At 44.3% G+C, this 14068-nt stretch overlaps 1 protein-coding gene across 1 annotated transcript; it reads right to left on the bottom strand.

The window, feature by feature from the left end:
* Positions 1-10704: 10704 nt before the first annotated feature.
* Positions 10705-12307, bottom strand: THAP11 (THAP domain containing 11). Its single transcript, XM_018564914.1, has one exon. The coding sequence runs from the start codon at positions 12074-12076 to the stop codon at positions 11216-11218; it is 861 nt and encodes a 286-aa protein (XP_018420416.1). The 5' UTR covers positions 12077-12307; the 3' UTR covers positions 10705-11215.
* Between the last annotated feature and the right edge of the window lie 1761 nt (positions 12308-14068).

Raw genomic sequence — 14068 nt, 5'->3', positions numbered from 1 at the left:
ACCACAATGTTTCTTGAGCTGCCAGTCAAAACGCTCATTTTCACGCTCGCAGAAATGTACGCAAAAACAATGCTGCCTTTGTGTGAATGGGGCCAAACACTGGTTCAGAACAATCCTTTTTCCCACCCGCCATCACTATTTTTTTTAATGTTTTTTTAAACATTGTTTATATTTTTTGGTTTTACAATTTTTTCCTTGCACGACTGTCCTGCCCTGCTCAAGCAAGGCATGGACAGCTGGGCAGTCCGGGTATTCTTCTTAGACAAGTAGGGAGTCCTAAGCCTTAACACTACCTTGTCCCAAAACAAAAATATAAAAACCGTTCACTGCATGATAAGCTATGTAGTAGCCTGCTGTGAACAAAAGGCAGCTCCAAGAACAGTAACAAGTGAATGCTGTGCTTTAAGCACCCCAAAATAAAAAAGGCGCCATCAATATAAAAGAAAAATCTGAAACAATCCTGAAAGAAGTGAAAACCCCAACATACTACCCTCTGAAACAAAAAACAACAAAAAATGTTTTTAAAGTGCAGCTCTATAGCAAAAAAAAAAAAAAAAAAAGCACTTAGAGAACCAGATTAGATCTTAAAATTAATCATAGAGTGAGAGGCTAGTCATCGCAAACAAGATACAGAAGGCAGGCAAAAACCTCACTTGATCAAATACTGGCCCTCAGTATATTTGGCCTATTTGATCCGAAATTTTGGATTCGGAATTTCAGATTCAGTACGAATTTCGTCCTAATGGAAAAGAAATTAGAAATTTACGATAATGACTACAAAAAGAGGATTTCATAGCATGTGAAGATAAAAACAAAACATTACTTCATGTTCCTGTGCATGCCCTTTCAACGTTTAAACGGATAAAAAAAATTAAGAAAAGGATTTTAATGTCCCTTTTAATAGTGAAGACTAGAGCACAGCAACCAGAAATGTCAACTGTGCCAATTCTGCTACATACAGTACGTACGTACGAACATTCGTCCGTTCGCGCAAAACCCCACATTTCGGAAATTCGTCCGAATTCCGAATCCGATCGGAATCCCAAAATGAAACACATACAGGACCCGATTTCGGAAATACGAAATCCGAAACCAATCTAAACTATTTTTTTGCGGCTGCACGGCTCTCCCACTCCAGTGGGAGAGTGACTGAGCACTGGAAGATATTTCTTCTTGCCTCCAGGTAAACAAGATCTTGCAGTAGGTGGAGGATGACTTTTCTTCACATTGACTATCCATTTGAAGTTTGAATGTTGAAAGACCAATGAGTCAGTAGCATGTCCTGGTTTTGACTTAATAACAGGATGTCATTGAGGTTTAGTGGTGGAACTATCGCCATAGCGATAGCGACTGCGATGGGGCCCGGGGCACAGGGGTGCCCGGCCAGGACGAGGAACAAAGTGGTCCCCCTGATGCCGTGTGGGCCGTCTGGGTCGCTATGGCATTGCAGGCTGCTGGCTGTCACTGGCGGCTGTGAGGAGGAATGCGCCGCTGTTCAGATCACTGACAACCTGTCAGTGATCTGTGCAACAGAGCGTTCCTCCTCACAGCCGCTGCTGAGTCAGTGACAGCCAACAGCTGCAGAGGAGGAAGCGGAACCCAGTGTTGGCAGCAGAGGAGGAGGAGGCAGGGCCCGGTGTGGGCAGCGACTGTGGAGGAGGAGGAGGCTAACAGTGGATCGGGGCTGACAGGTAAGAGGTGGGCAGTGCTGTGACCAGCCCACCTGAGACCCTGCGGAGCCCACCATAGAGTGTCTATGGTAGGCTCTGCAGGGTCACTCTCAGGGGGGCTGTTGGGGATCTCAGGTGGCCTCTGCAAGGTGCGTAACTAGAAATCACAGGGCTTCATACAAAATTTTGCTATGGGGCCCTGTGATTTTTAGTCACGCCCCTGATCGAGGTAATGATGTATACGTACCCCTTTTTCACAACAAAAGGCAACAAGGGCCAGGAGAACCTTTGTGAAGACTCTGGAAGAAGTGGTCAGGTCGCAAAGTAGACAGATTAACTGGATCTGCAATTAGGCAATTAATAAGCGCAGAACCCTTTGAAATGCTCGTTATTAATTTGTTTGGGAATTTTAAGTCGATCACCAGCCTCCAATCTCCATGCTTTTTCTGAACTAAGAATAGTGGAGAGTATATCTCTAAAAAAAGCTCCTGATGTGTTACTGTGATAACTGCATCCTGATCCACTAGTATTTTTATTTAAGTGAAAAGGACCTCCCTTTTGAGACTGCAGGACAGAATCTTTGTTGGAAGAAAGAGGAGACGAGGAGGTCTGTGAAACTGCCATGAGTGATCAATTACTATAGTGTTTAACAACCATCGATCTTTCAAGTTGTCTGTCCATTTCACTGAAACCTGGACAGCTTGGCTCCCACTTTGTGGACCTGGTTGGGCAAGCCCTGAAAAGGATTTCTGTGTGTCCTGACCGGACAAGGAGACATCATCCAGGATCTGCAAAATTCCCTGCCTGGTTTATACATTTTAACCTTTTTTCCTCTGTCGTGTGCTGATCAGTTGAAAGATGAGTTTCTTTGCCTCAAGAATCTTCTATCTTGGGGGAATAAACATGGATTTTCTGCTAGTAGCTTTAGCAATTGAAGCCTCCATCTTGTTTATGAAAATAGATTGCTTCTGAAGGGGTATTTTACACCATCCCTGTTTTGAGGTGGGGTCTGCCACACAGGGATTCTCCTCCCCTTGACAGAATTCAGCATTATCCCATCAAAACGGATCTCATAACACCAATAGCTGCTTCTGCCATAAATGCAAAAGATAGTTTAAAGTATATTTGCACTTTTGCAGTCAAATTTGAGAACCCCCCCCCATATGTTTAAGTGTTCCCATTCACTCAGCATAACATATAACATAATATATTTAAAAAAATATTTCTTACCTTTTAGGTGTTTTGCTGCAGCAGGCAACATGGCCGAATCAGGTTTTTTCTCAGCACCTTCACAGTGATCTGTCCTTATAGAAAGACTGAAAGCTGAGGATTGTGTTTCTCTCATTAACATTTCGAGGCAGAAGCCAGGGTGGTAACCGTTTAACCCTTTGATTGGACAGACAGTGTTCAAATCTACTTTATAAATTATTATGAAATCAGCCAGCACAGTACAAACAGGGTTAATACAAAGCCCTCACCCCTCCTAACATTACAAAGAAGGAGAAACCGTAGAAATGTTAACCCTTAAGAAGCCAAGAAACCCCAACCCAAGTAAAAACAATTTAAGCTGCAAGAATAATTTTTTAAATATAGTAACACCTCAGTTCCCGAACGATTCTGTTCACGAAAAGAATTGTGCTCGATCTTCAGTTATTGGAGGACAGGGGAGAGATCGGTGGTCTCTCCATAAATAGAACCTGTCACCTCCAAACGCAGTCACATAGGGGCTTGTTATCCCCTATGAGATAGCAATAAAGTTAAGTGAAAAATTAAAAAAGTAAAAAAGAACAAAATAAAATAAAAATAAAACCAACCTCGCCACTCCCACCATCTGCATGCGAATAAAGGCACACGTAGGGCCTTGTGTGTATGCACTGAGTGCTGCCCCTATTCCACTGTGTGTCATATTGTGGTAGCGCTCGCTAACACGCAAATCGCTGTTATACTTACCTTTCCACGAACCATCCTGCCGTCCAGTGCAGCCCTGCGCTATGGCTTTTGAATTCCGTTGGCAATTTGCGAGCACTCATTGGTCAGCGCTGGCCAATGAGAAGCGCTTCTTAGCACGGTTAAAAACGGTTTAGGTTAAAATAATTTTGTTTGTATCACAATCAGATTGTCATGAGGGTCCAGTAGATTCAGCACCCGCTTTAGTGCCTGGACAAGTATTTTTTTTTTAAATTTCCACACTCACTACTGAGATTATTGGACTCTTGCAACTTCACCTTACCTACCCACACCTCCAGGGCTTTAGATGTTGAAGCCAGGGCTATTGCCTGTTCACAGGCTCAACCCCAGTGGAACCCATCTGAGGATCTGCGGCTTGACAGATATTAGCAGCATGGTGTATATTAGATGGTACATTTGCAGTAAACTATTTTAGTATGTCTTGGAGCACTTGCTTCATGAGCATTTGCATTTGCATCCCTAGTTGCCTCAATAAAACAGTTTTCACACTGTTTTGGCAGGCAATGCTACATTGGGGCATGCCCAGCGGCCCTCAGGCCAAGGTTGTAGATGATAGCAGGAATCTTAGCGCCCTGAAGGTCTTTGTTGACTAACAGGATTTTACTTATTGTGCCTCTCCCCGTAGCAATGATGAAGGTAGTATCTCCTTCTGGAAGGGGGTCTGTGTCTGGATCATGATGAGGATTCACATCTGTTTGTAGAAGGTCTACTTTCACAAACTGATCTGGATGGACTGCGATAAAAGGTAAAGCGTAACCGTGTATTAACAATGAGGGAAGAAAAGGAAAAAAAAATAGGTTGCACTGCAGGCAGCTGCCTACCCTTTTTGCAAATACTGGCCTTTGGAGGAGTTGGCTTGTCAGATGGCATCTCAGAAGTGAGCAATACAAAATATACAACATATGTGGCAAGATTCCTAAATTAAGCCAAATGTACCTGGTAAGTATAAGCTGACTCTTCAGGTGGGTGACAGCAGGCCTTAGAGGCTGCAGTGAAAAGGAGTGAGGGGGGCGAGCAGTAGGAACCTCAGAACGTCAGCATTTAATCCCCCCGATGCAAAGAAAGATCAGCGATCCTTTGTTGCTGTTGTGTTTAAAATGAACTCAGATGCTAGCTCCACCCTACAAATGATGCCATAGGTCGACCCCAGCTGCTGCGCAGATGCACAGCCTCTGGACCTGGAAGGCATTGCATTCCACGCGTCGGAAGGGGAAGAACATCACTACTGGATGGAAACACACGGTGCGTGCGCCACTACCACATGCTCTGGCAGCTCCTGGGAACTGGCTAAAAAGACCACTGGCATTCCCCCTGATGCTGGGCATAGGCCAGCCTATAAAAATGCCTCAAGGATCAGCAGCAGGATCTCCCTCACCCTACTCCATTTAGGAGAATCAGCAGGGACTGCAACCAGAATAACAAACCAGCCAAGTAGGTGGGCTGCCAGGGATTTACCCCAGCAAGATAGGTGGACTGCTCAAAACTGAACCCTCAGAAAAAAGGAGGAATGACAGGCTTAAGGAAGGCTCAAATGTTTATAACCTATAAGTTATGGTCCTATCAGAGTTGAAGGAAGGTGGAGCCTAACCGATTAGTATGTTGCCATGGAGCAGTCAGTAAAATTCTTTTGACAACTATCTTTTTATTCCGTAGGTCCTTCTGATTTCACAAAATATCTTGTTTTGATGTCAGTATATTTTCAAGTCAATTTTCTTTTACTGTTTTAGCAAGTGGGTAAAAAAATTTGAGAAATTGGTCTGTCAGCAAAAGGGTTTTAAAGAAAGCTTTATTAACAAGATGTGTATTTCATCCAAGCACTTATCACCGATTATTCACCTTGCATGTTTTCCAATACATTTGAATAAATGTAATTATAGCATAAAATACACTTTCTATCCAGAGTCTTTTTTTTGCTATGCAGAAATGTTTTAATAAAGACAGCTAGTTGAATGGAGTATTAGCATTCTTAAACCAGTTTGACCTTTTTCTTTAGGAACTATAGAAAAACATTCAGGGAATCTGTCATGAAGCAAAATACTGAAAGAAGCTGAATTTATTTAGCTTCACTGGGGTGATGTGGCTGCCTTAAAACCAGAAAGTGAATGTGAATTGAGAATGCCATCAGAGAATGCCATACAACATTTCGTCTGATTTTAACATTCGATTTTGGAAATGAATTGGAAATGGAGTTTCTCGAACAAAAAACACATTACTGTTAGAATGTAATTTGTTTGAGAAATATGTTCCATCCTGCTTCTTTGATTTTTTTTTTACACCACTTCGGTCTAAATTGACTGTCGATTTTACCCCATTAACTGTTAAAAAATCTAATTTTTAAAATAAAATTCTACTGGTGTATGGCCAGCTTAAGTCGCAGACCTAAAAATGTGGGTGCTGTAGTGGTAAGATGGATGGGACCATCTAGTATGCAAAAAAAAATGTATTGCATCTGTTTATCAAGATGGAGTGGCAATAATAAAAACTACAGAGTGGTTATAAAGAAACAATAAAGGTAAAACCAAAAGTAATAACCTATAGGGGTTGATTTACTAACCTTATAAACACACCACGAACAAGTATACACCTCTGTAGTGTGTTCCCTCCCAGCATGATCTATTGGTGGAATCTAGACACCTTTGTAGTGTGTACACACCCAGCAGGTGTGTTGTGCAAAGCCCTGCATGAAGTGCAAGGTGATGTTGTGTAAATTAGCTCTAGATTGTGTTGCTTGCGTTGATGAATGCAGGAATGTAAATGCATGAGCTAACCATTTTTGTCTAAACTGTGAAGCAGCATTATATATGCATCATGTGCATGATTTTTCCATATATGGCATTAGTGGAAATATGCTTTTAGAGACTTTTTGGTTGATAAATACGTTTTGCTGTGTAAAAATCACACGCACCTAGTGCGTGCGTGTGTTTAGGTTAGTAAATCACCCCCATAATGTCACATTAACACCTAAACAATTTCTAAGCAATAGGGTTGATTTACTAAAAACAAATAGGCTGTTCACTTTGCAAGGGAAGTTTCCCCTTAGTTTAGTGAATGAGATGACGCTCTGCTCACTTCCATCAATCAAAAATTTTCAAACAAAACTACTGTTTTTTTAATTTTCTTTGCTTGTGATCGAGGTATTCTTTGCAAAATGAATTTTCACCACATTCACCAAACTAAGGCAAACTTCCCCTGCAAACTTTAAATTCCCTTCCAAAGTGAACAACCCATTTGCCTTTAGTAAATCAACTATGATAACTCAAAACAGTGTGTTCAAGTCACAATCATTGTGGACTCATGAAAAGCGAATACTGTCGGGGCTGCAACCAACTAATCGATTAATCAATAATTAATAGTTGTCAACTATTCTCATTATAAATTAGTTGGTTGGATCCCCTAGCTCTCTCCTCCACGCTGGGAGGTGTAATAGACGGACACTGCGGGGACCAGGTAGGGGTGGCCGTCGCTTACCGGCGCAGGCGCATCGCGGTTCGGCCGCCTCAGCTCGCCATCGGAAACAGGTGAGCTCTGGTGCGGCTCTCCGTAGTCGCCTCGCACAGGCGCAGCACGGGCCTCCGTCATCTCTCCCTTCAGAGCCGTCTACGTCGGGCGCAGGGAGAAGCTCCGCCCCTTCGAGACGCAGCACTCGGCATAAAGCCGTGGTCCGGTAGTTGATCAGCGTCCTTCCACTACTAACAGAAAGACGCCGATCAACTCAGCGCTCCACTCGCCTCAACGCCGTGAGACCCAGTGCTTCCAAGCACCCTTGTTCCAGCGACCAAAACCGCAAGTAGACTTGGCTATTTCAGAGTAGTGGGCAGAGCCAATGCTCCTGCCCTATGTGAACCCATGCTGACTATTGATTGCTTGTGTGCAGATCTACAGTAACCATTGCATTGCTATCCAGTTAACCAGGGATTACTATTGACTGTTACGTACAAACCTCTGGGAAAATCAATACATTGCTATCCATTGAACTAGTGAATACTACTGCCTGTTTGTACAGATCTCCATTAACCATTGCATTACAATCCAATGAACCAGTGATTACCATTACCTGTTTGTACAGATCTCCATTAACCATTGCATTACAATCCAATGAACCAGTGATTACCATTACCTGTTTGTACAAATCTCCACTAACAATTGCATTGCTATCCATTTAACCAGATCCCACTATTCACTGTCGGTGTGCACCCACGCATATCCCACTGCACAAACGGGGCATGATGTTTCGTAGCCTCCCAATCGCCTAACTCTACAAAACTGGGCACTTCTGGGAGTAGCTGCTAATCTGATACCCGTTCATAAGAAACCTTCCGTCCGCAGTTGTGATCCACGCCGGGGTTTTAAACCCTCTCCCAAGGCGAGTATTACAGGAGGAGGGCACAGCAAGCAGTGGGCGGGTGCTTGCAATAGCCTGCTATTGCAATTTGAAATGCTACCAGCCCACTACCTGCTGTATTTACATTCAGCTGCATCTGCGGAATCTTGCCACTGGCAGCTGACATACCCCGGCTGGCGCTGTTCAAGCCCCATGTGCTTACAATACAATTATAAAAAAGGTGGAAAAAAGTCACAGAAAAGGAACAATTATCATCAAAAATACATACTCCATACTCAGAATGTTTTGTCATGCTAAGTGCCCAAGGGTAAAGAAAGACTGCATTACCATCAGCAGATCTAAACCAGTATACAACACAGGAAGACAAAAAATGGTGACCATCTTATCACACAGATTTCTGCATCAAGATAGATTCCCTTTTAAATGTAAACCTATACGTTTACCCTGCTCAGTTAAGTGGCTCTATGTCCCAATAGTAGATATCTCTAGCCATTTGCAGATTAGTTCCAGGACATCTCTGGATCCCCTTAGCGCAGGGGTAGACAAACTTTGGCCCTCCAGCTGTGTTGATACTACAAATCCCATCATGCATCTGCCTCTTGGAGAATCTTGCCATGCCCCATGAGATTGGTAGTTCAACAACAGCTGGAGGGCCAGAGTATGCCCACCCCTGCCTTAGTCCTCCATTCACACTTGAGACATTGGGCGCCAAGTGTTGTGCGTGGCAAGTTTGGAGTACAATAACAATGAATGCATTTTTTGCATGAAGCTGTGTGATTCTGCATGCATTCATGAAATGCACACCAGTTCAAGCACTGCACAAGTGATATTGTGAGCCTAAAGTTTGTATATTAAAAGAGAAAGAGAGAGGGGAAGAGAGAGAGCCCCTGTAAGTTAAATTCTTTGCTTAGTGTCCTGTTTGGGTGATTTCCCATTTACTTTCTGTCCCAGGGGTACAACAGACAGTTAGAGGAAATCACCAAATAGGGAATTCCGACTCTTAAGGTGCCCATACACCTTACAACCATCGCAAGACTTTTGTCTTGCGATGGTTGTAAGCTAATTAAAAGCTTGTACGATCTGCCCACAGCTCGTACGATCTTAGACAGGCAGATCGTACTTGCGATCATCGTGCGCATATGATTCCCGGCGGGTTTCCAGCCTGCTTGTTCGATGGAAGACATGCGACCTTACAGTAGAAACGGTTGCACGCCTTCCATACACTTTGGGATTATTGTACGATCGCGGGATTTCCCGCGATTCTCGTACGATAATCGTACAGTATATGGGCACCTTTAGACAGTTGGCCCTGGAACAGATGTAACTATTGGAAGATTTGACTTTTCTCTTGTTCTGGGGAGAGCGCTAAATTCTGGACATCCCCTCACTTTCATTCTTAGTGTCAATGGTAACCAGTACAAACAGAGATACAAATCTCCCCAACAGGGACACAAAGGGAAATAAAAACTTGACAGGGGTCTAACCCTTCCCTACTCTGTTTAAAACTATAAAAAAGAAAAAGCAACTAGGTGGCATTGCTGTGATCTGGTCCAACTACTCCCACCCGTGCCTCCCATTTATCCATTTAAAAGGAAAGGCTCAACGGTCAATAGAAAAGTGTTTTAGGTCACAGCAGAAAAAGGACACCTCAAGTCCCTATTTTTAGAACAGCGCACTGTAGGTTTTGCTTATGCCTTCAGTACCTGAAGCGTCTGCTCTTATGTCACAATCATAGCCTGGCTATGCTCACACTCAGGTATCTAGACACATTTCTTACATGCAACTTATATTACCAAAAGAGAATGGTGCATTTTTGGTCTTACAGACTTTTAAATGGGAGCGCCTTTATGGAACACACATTTTTCAGGTGCTCATATAGAAGTTCAGGGAAAAAAAACACATGATTCTGCCTTAAAGAACTATGAGGTGAGTGAAAATCACACAGCCTCATAGTTCGAGCCGATGTGTGACAATGAAACTGTCACACGTCGGCTCAATAGATCATCTCCCTGCAGAGAGCCGTGACTGTCAGTCACCGCGTCCCGCAGGGATTCCCCCCCTCCCCGCTCATATCCTCCAGCGCTGACTGGAGGAACGGACGGGGAGGGGGCGGGTACAGCTGACTCTGCCTCTACTAAGGCAGAGCCAGATCTCAATCACACAGCTGGGTGGATCTCGACAGCATTGTCGGGATCCGTCCCGGCTGCAGTGGTCTCAGTATACTGCGAGCTGTAGATCGCGATATACTGAGATTTGGGTCACGGGAAAACACTAGTATATGTCCTCCCGTGATCCTTAAGAGAAGTATGGGGAAAAACACTTACCCCATAGTTCTCTTTTAAAAGTAGCTCATGAACTTTTTCAAGCTTCAATCTCATATTGGATTATTCATGCAGAAGCATTTCAACAAATGCGCCTTAAACCACCCAGGTGTGAATGGGGTGTGAGGGTCTAGGCCACTTTACCAGGTAAGCTGTGCTTAAAGGATTGTTTTAAATATATGACTCTGTACATATCTTAAGTGCATAACAAAATATTTGATGAATTTCAGATATTTTGACATTTAATGAAACTCATCCTGAGAAAAACATGGAGGCTGCTAGTGCTGATCACTCCTGAAATGTTAGTTACCTGTCTGTCTTGCTGATATAATGTATATTGGGTCACTGACCTAGAACAAGTATGAGGATTGTGAGCTCCAACCTCACTTGCTGAACATTTTTCCTGTTTTTTGTGACGCAACAAAACAATAAAAAAAAACCCAACTGGATCAAAATGACAAGCAACGATCATCTTCCAAAGGCAATCAGTGTCTGTATGTAACAAAAGTTTTTTTTCTCTAACATTTATTTACTACAAGTTCTGTAAAGAACGCTAAAATTGACCTCCAGAGCTTTCTACAGAGTAGAATGAAAAGTAAACCTAACATACACAAAAACCTTTTATTTGAAACAGCTTTACAGATAACTCACGTGAAAACGTGCAAAGATCTGAACAAAAAAGGGTTTTGCGATAACTTTGACGGGGAAAGTTATAATCCTTGCTGTTAACACCTCCAATATGAACCATCCCTTCGTACATATATTCATAGACAGGGTCACATTCGATAAGTACATTATAAGTGATATCTAGTCATGACGATTGATAATTCCTCCTGGTACTGCAAAACCGGTTGGCTTCGTTGGTGACCTTTTTTAACGACTGTCAGAAAAAGCAAAATCAGGTCTTCCCCAACTCAAGCTTTTTTCTTTGCCGCATTTAAAACTTTATCTTTCTGTCGGATTTCCTCCCTCAGTTTAACCTCTGTGATTCTTAAATGTCTGATGCTTGACTTCATCTCTTTCATTTTGACCTCCATAAGGGCTATAATATCCCGCTGTTCATTGAGCTTTCTTAACAGTTCCTCTGTGGTGGTGCCAGAGGACATGGAGTAAGAATGATCAGCAAACTGTGGCAATGGGTAATAATCGGCCATGGGGTAGCTTTCTTCTCCCACTACCACCACTTGGAGTTGCTGATGAGACGTAGCCGGTGAAAAACCAGGACTATCTTCAGAATCCAACTTTACGGTAAGATTAACTGGGTTTGATTCTCCATGAATTGGTCCTCCAGCCGCTGCTCCCAGAGATCTTCCTATGGAAGGCGCAGATACGTCTACCCCGGTCATGTCTGCTCCCATGCCAGGTGGGGCACCTATGAGCATCATCTCTGCACTCCCAGCTGTCAGCTCCAGCACCTCTTGCTCCTGTCCTGGCAGAGATGTCACCAGGACCGCTGTGGAATAATTAGGCTGATGTCTCTTCTTGCTTTTGTCGGTACCCCTGCGAGGTCTCCTCTCGTTCACCCCCCTGAGAGGGAAAATGGTAGGCACCCTGATGCTGTAGGACTTGCGCCCTCCATGAAAGTGAAGGCTACAAACTCGGTGACCATTGGTGGGCTGGAAAGTACTAAAGCAGCCCGTCACTCCCGCCCGAGACACGTTCTTCAGCCACAGGTGCCGCAGCTCCGGATCTTTGGGGAACGTATAAAAGTGCAGACCTTTGTCTCGATGCGAATTGCTATAGCAACCCGGGACACAGCAGGTGAAGCCAGGCATCACTGCTTGTTAGCGACCGTTCCCAGGTTCTTTACGATGGAGCCAGCACTCGTAATGCGCACGGCGGAAACTACATATCCCAGAACACCGCGAACTTCCGGTGCCAGGAGAGGCCTTCAGCAACGTGATTTCATAGCCGAGAACTTCGTGGGTCACGTGTGCTCGTGAGATTACACTACGTGAGCGCGGTATTTTGGCGATTTGAAAAGAGGAGATCATAGTGCAATTCAGTAACAGGTACAGCCGTCATATCGAAGGTAGTGTGTTGCGGAATATTAAATATACACCGGGAGGTAGTTTTCAAACCTTTGTTATGGCGGTTTCTGCAGCTCAAGTTAGCTGACAGTTATGCGGTTTGTCAAAGAAACAACAACGTCGGTGGAGATTGTTGAGACTTTACAGCCTATGTCCAGGTGGAAAAAAAAACCTGCTTGTTAATGTGTAAAGGACTATTATGTCCCTGATCCCTGAGCTTTAAGACCGACACCTGCAGCCAGCTTCATTCTTTGCTATGGCGGTGAGGAGGGGGCGATGACATCATCATGTGCAATGCAGGGCCCATGGCGCTGCATTATAGGTGAGGACAGTGAGGGACACTGCTGAGGGGAGAGAGAGATATGAGCGCTGACCACTGAGGGAGTGGGGATCAGATAAGTGAATGATCTTTCCACTTACTAATGTCCTCCTGTGACCCAAAACTCAGCAAATAGCGGGCTATTGCCACTATATGCTGACAGTGCAGAGCCACACTGCAGCCTGGACATACCCTGACAATATTGCCTGATTGACAGCTGGCTCTGCCACTCTAGAAGAAGAGCCAGCTGTGCCTGCCCCCTACCCCATCTGTTCCTCCAGTCAGTGCTGGGAAAACAGTGAGGGGAACATTTCTGTGTGGAGAGGTGACTGACCGTCACTGCTCTCTGTAGGGAGAAGATATTAAGAATTAAGCGACCGGCGGTATGTAATTGCTCAGTTCCTTATCAATGGAGCTGACGTCACAGCTTCAGTGTCACACGTCTGCTCTAATTATGGGGATGAGTGGATTTCACTCTCCCCATAATTCTCCTTTAACAAACAGTTAACCCTTGAAAAGTTGGGGTAGCCCCTCTACAGGAGTTGAAGGAGAGCTCTATAGGAGTTTTTATTTTTTTTACCTGGAGATGGGCTTTTTGTGCTTGTGAAGGACCTTTAAAAAAACTCACTACCTGGAATTCATAAAAAGTGTCATAGACACTGAAAGGAAAACTTTCTAAAGTCACTGCTGCAAATGTCGCAACTAGCGACTGATTTGTATAGCTGTTGAAAACATGAGTCTTACTTTGTGGCTGGGCAGGGGAGGGTGGTACCGAGGTCAGAGTGTGCATACTGGACACTTCACCCTCAGAGCCTGTACTGCCCCCGGGTGGGAGCTCAGCATCATTGGTCCTTAGGATGCTGTCGGCTGTGTAGCGCCATTGGTTCCTAGGACGCTGCCAGCCGCACGGCGTCCTTGGTTGCTAGGACGCTTAGCTACACAGTGCCATCGGTTGCTAGGACATTCTCGGCTGTACTGTGCCATTGGTTTTGAGGATGATGCCTGGAGCATAGTGTCACTTGTTGCTAGGATACTGCCTAGAGCACAGCATCATTGGCTGGAACCTGGTACAGGGCCTTTGGTTTCTATGAGGCTGTTTGCTTAGTCCCATTGTTTGCTAGAATGCCGTTGGCTGCATGGCACTATTAATTGCTAGAACGCTGTTGGCTGCATAACGTCTTTGGTTTTCAGGACACTGGAGCGTAGCGTCGTTGGTTGCGAAGTATGCAGGCGACAGCATCCTAGCAACCAAAGACACTGTGCTCCCAACAGAGCGCTAGTAACCAGTAACAGGTGGGATGATGTCGGCTGCACAGTACCATTGTTAGGGCTCCGTCACTCAGGAAAAAAAGAAAATCAGGTCTTCCCCAACTCCAAGCGGTTTTTCTTTGCTGCATTTAAAACTTTATTGTTCTGTT

Source organism: Nanorana parkeri, unplaced genomic scaffold (genome assembly GCF_000935625.1).
Source record: "Nanorana parkeri isolate BGI_ZX_2015 unplaced genomic scaffold, ASM93562v1 scaffold794, whole genome shotgun sequence".
Lineage (NCBI taxonomy): Eukaryota > Metazoa > Chordata > Amphibia > Anura > Dicroglossidae > Nanorana > Nanorana parkeri.
Note: the sequence above shows the minus strand (reverse complement) of the source record. Positions and strands in the feature narration are given on the sequence as shown.

Bases quoted from the DNA above. Each gene is read 5' to 3' on its own strand.
- THAP11 (XM_018564914.1), bottom strand. From the start codon at position 12,076: ATGCCTGGCTTCACCTGCTGTGTCCCGGGTTGCTATAGCAATTCGCAT.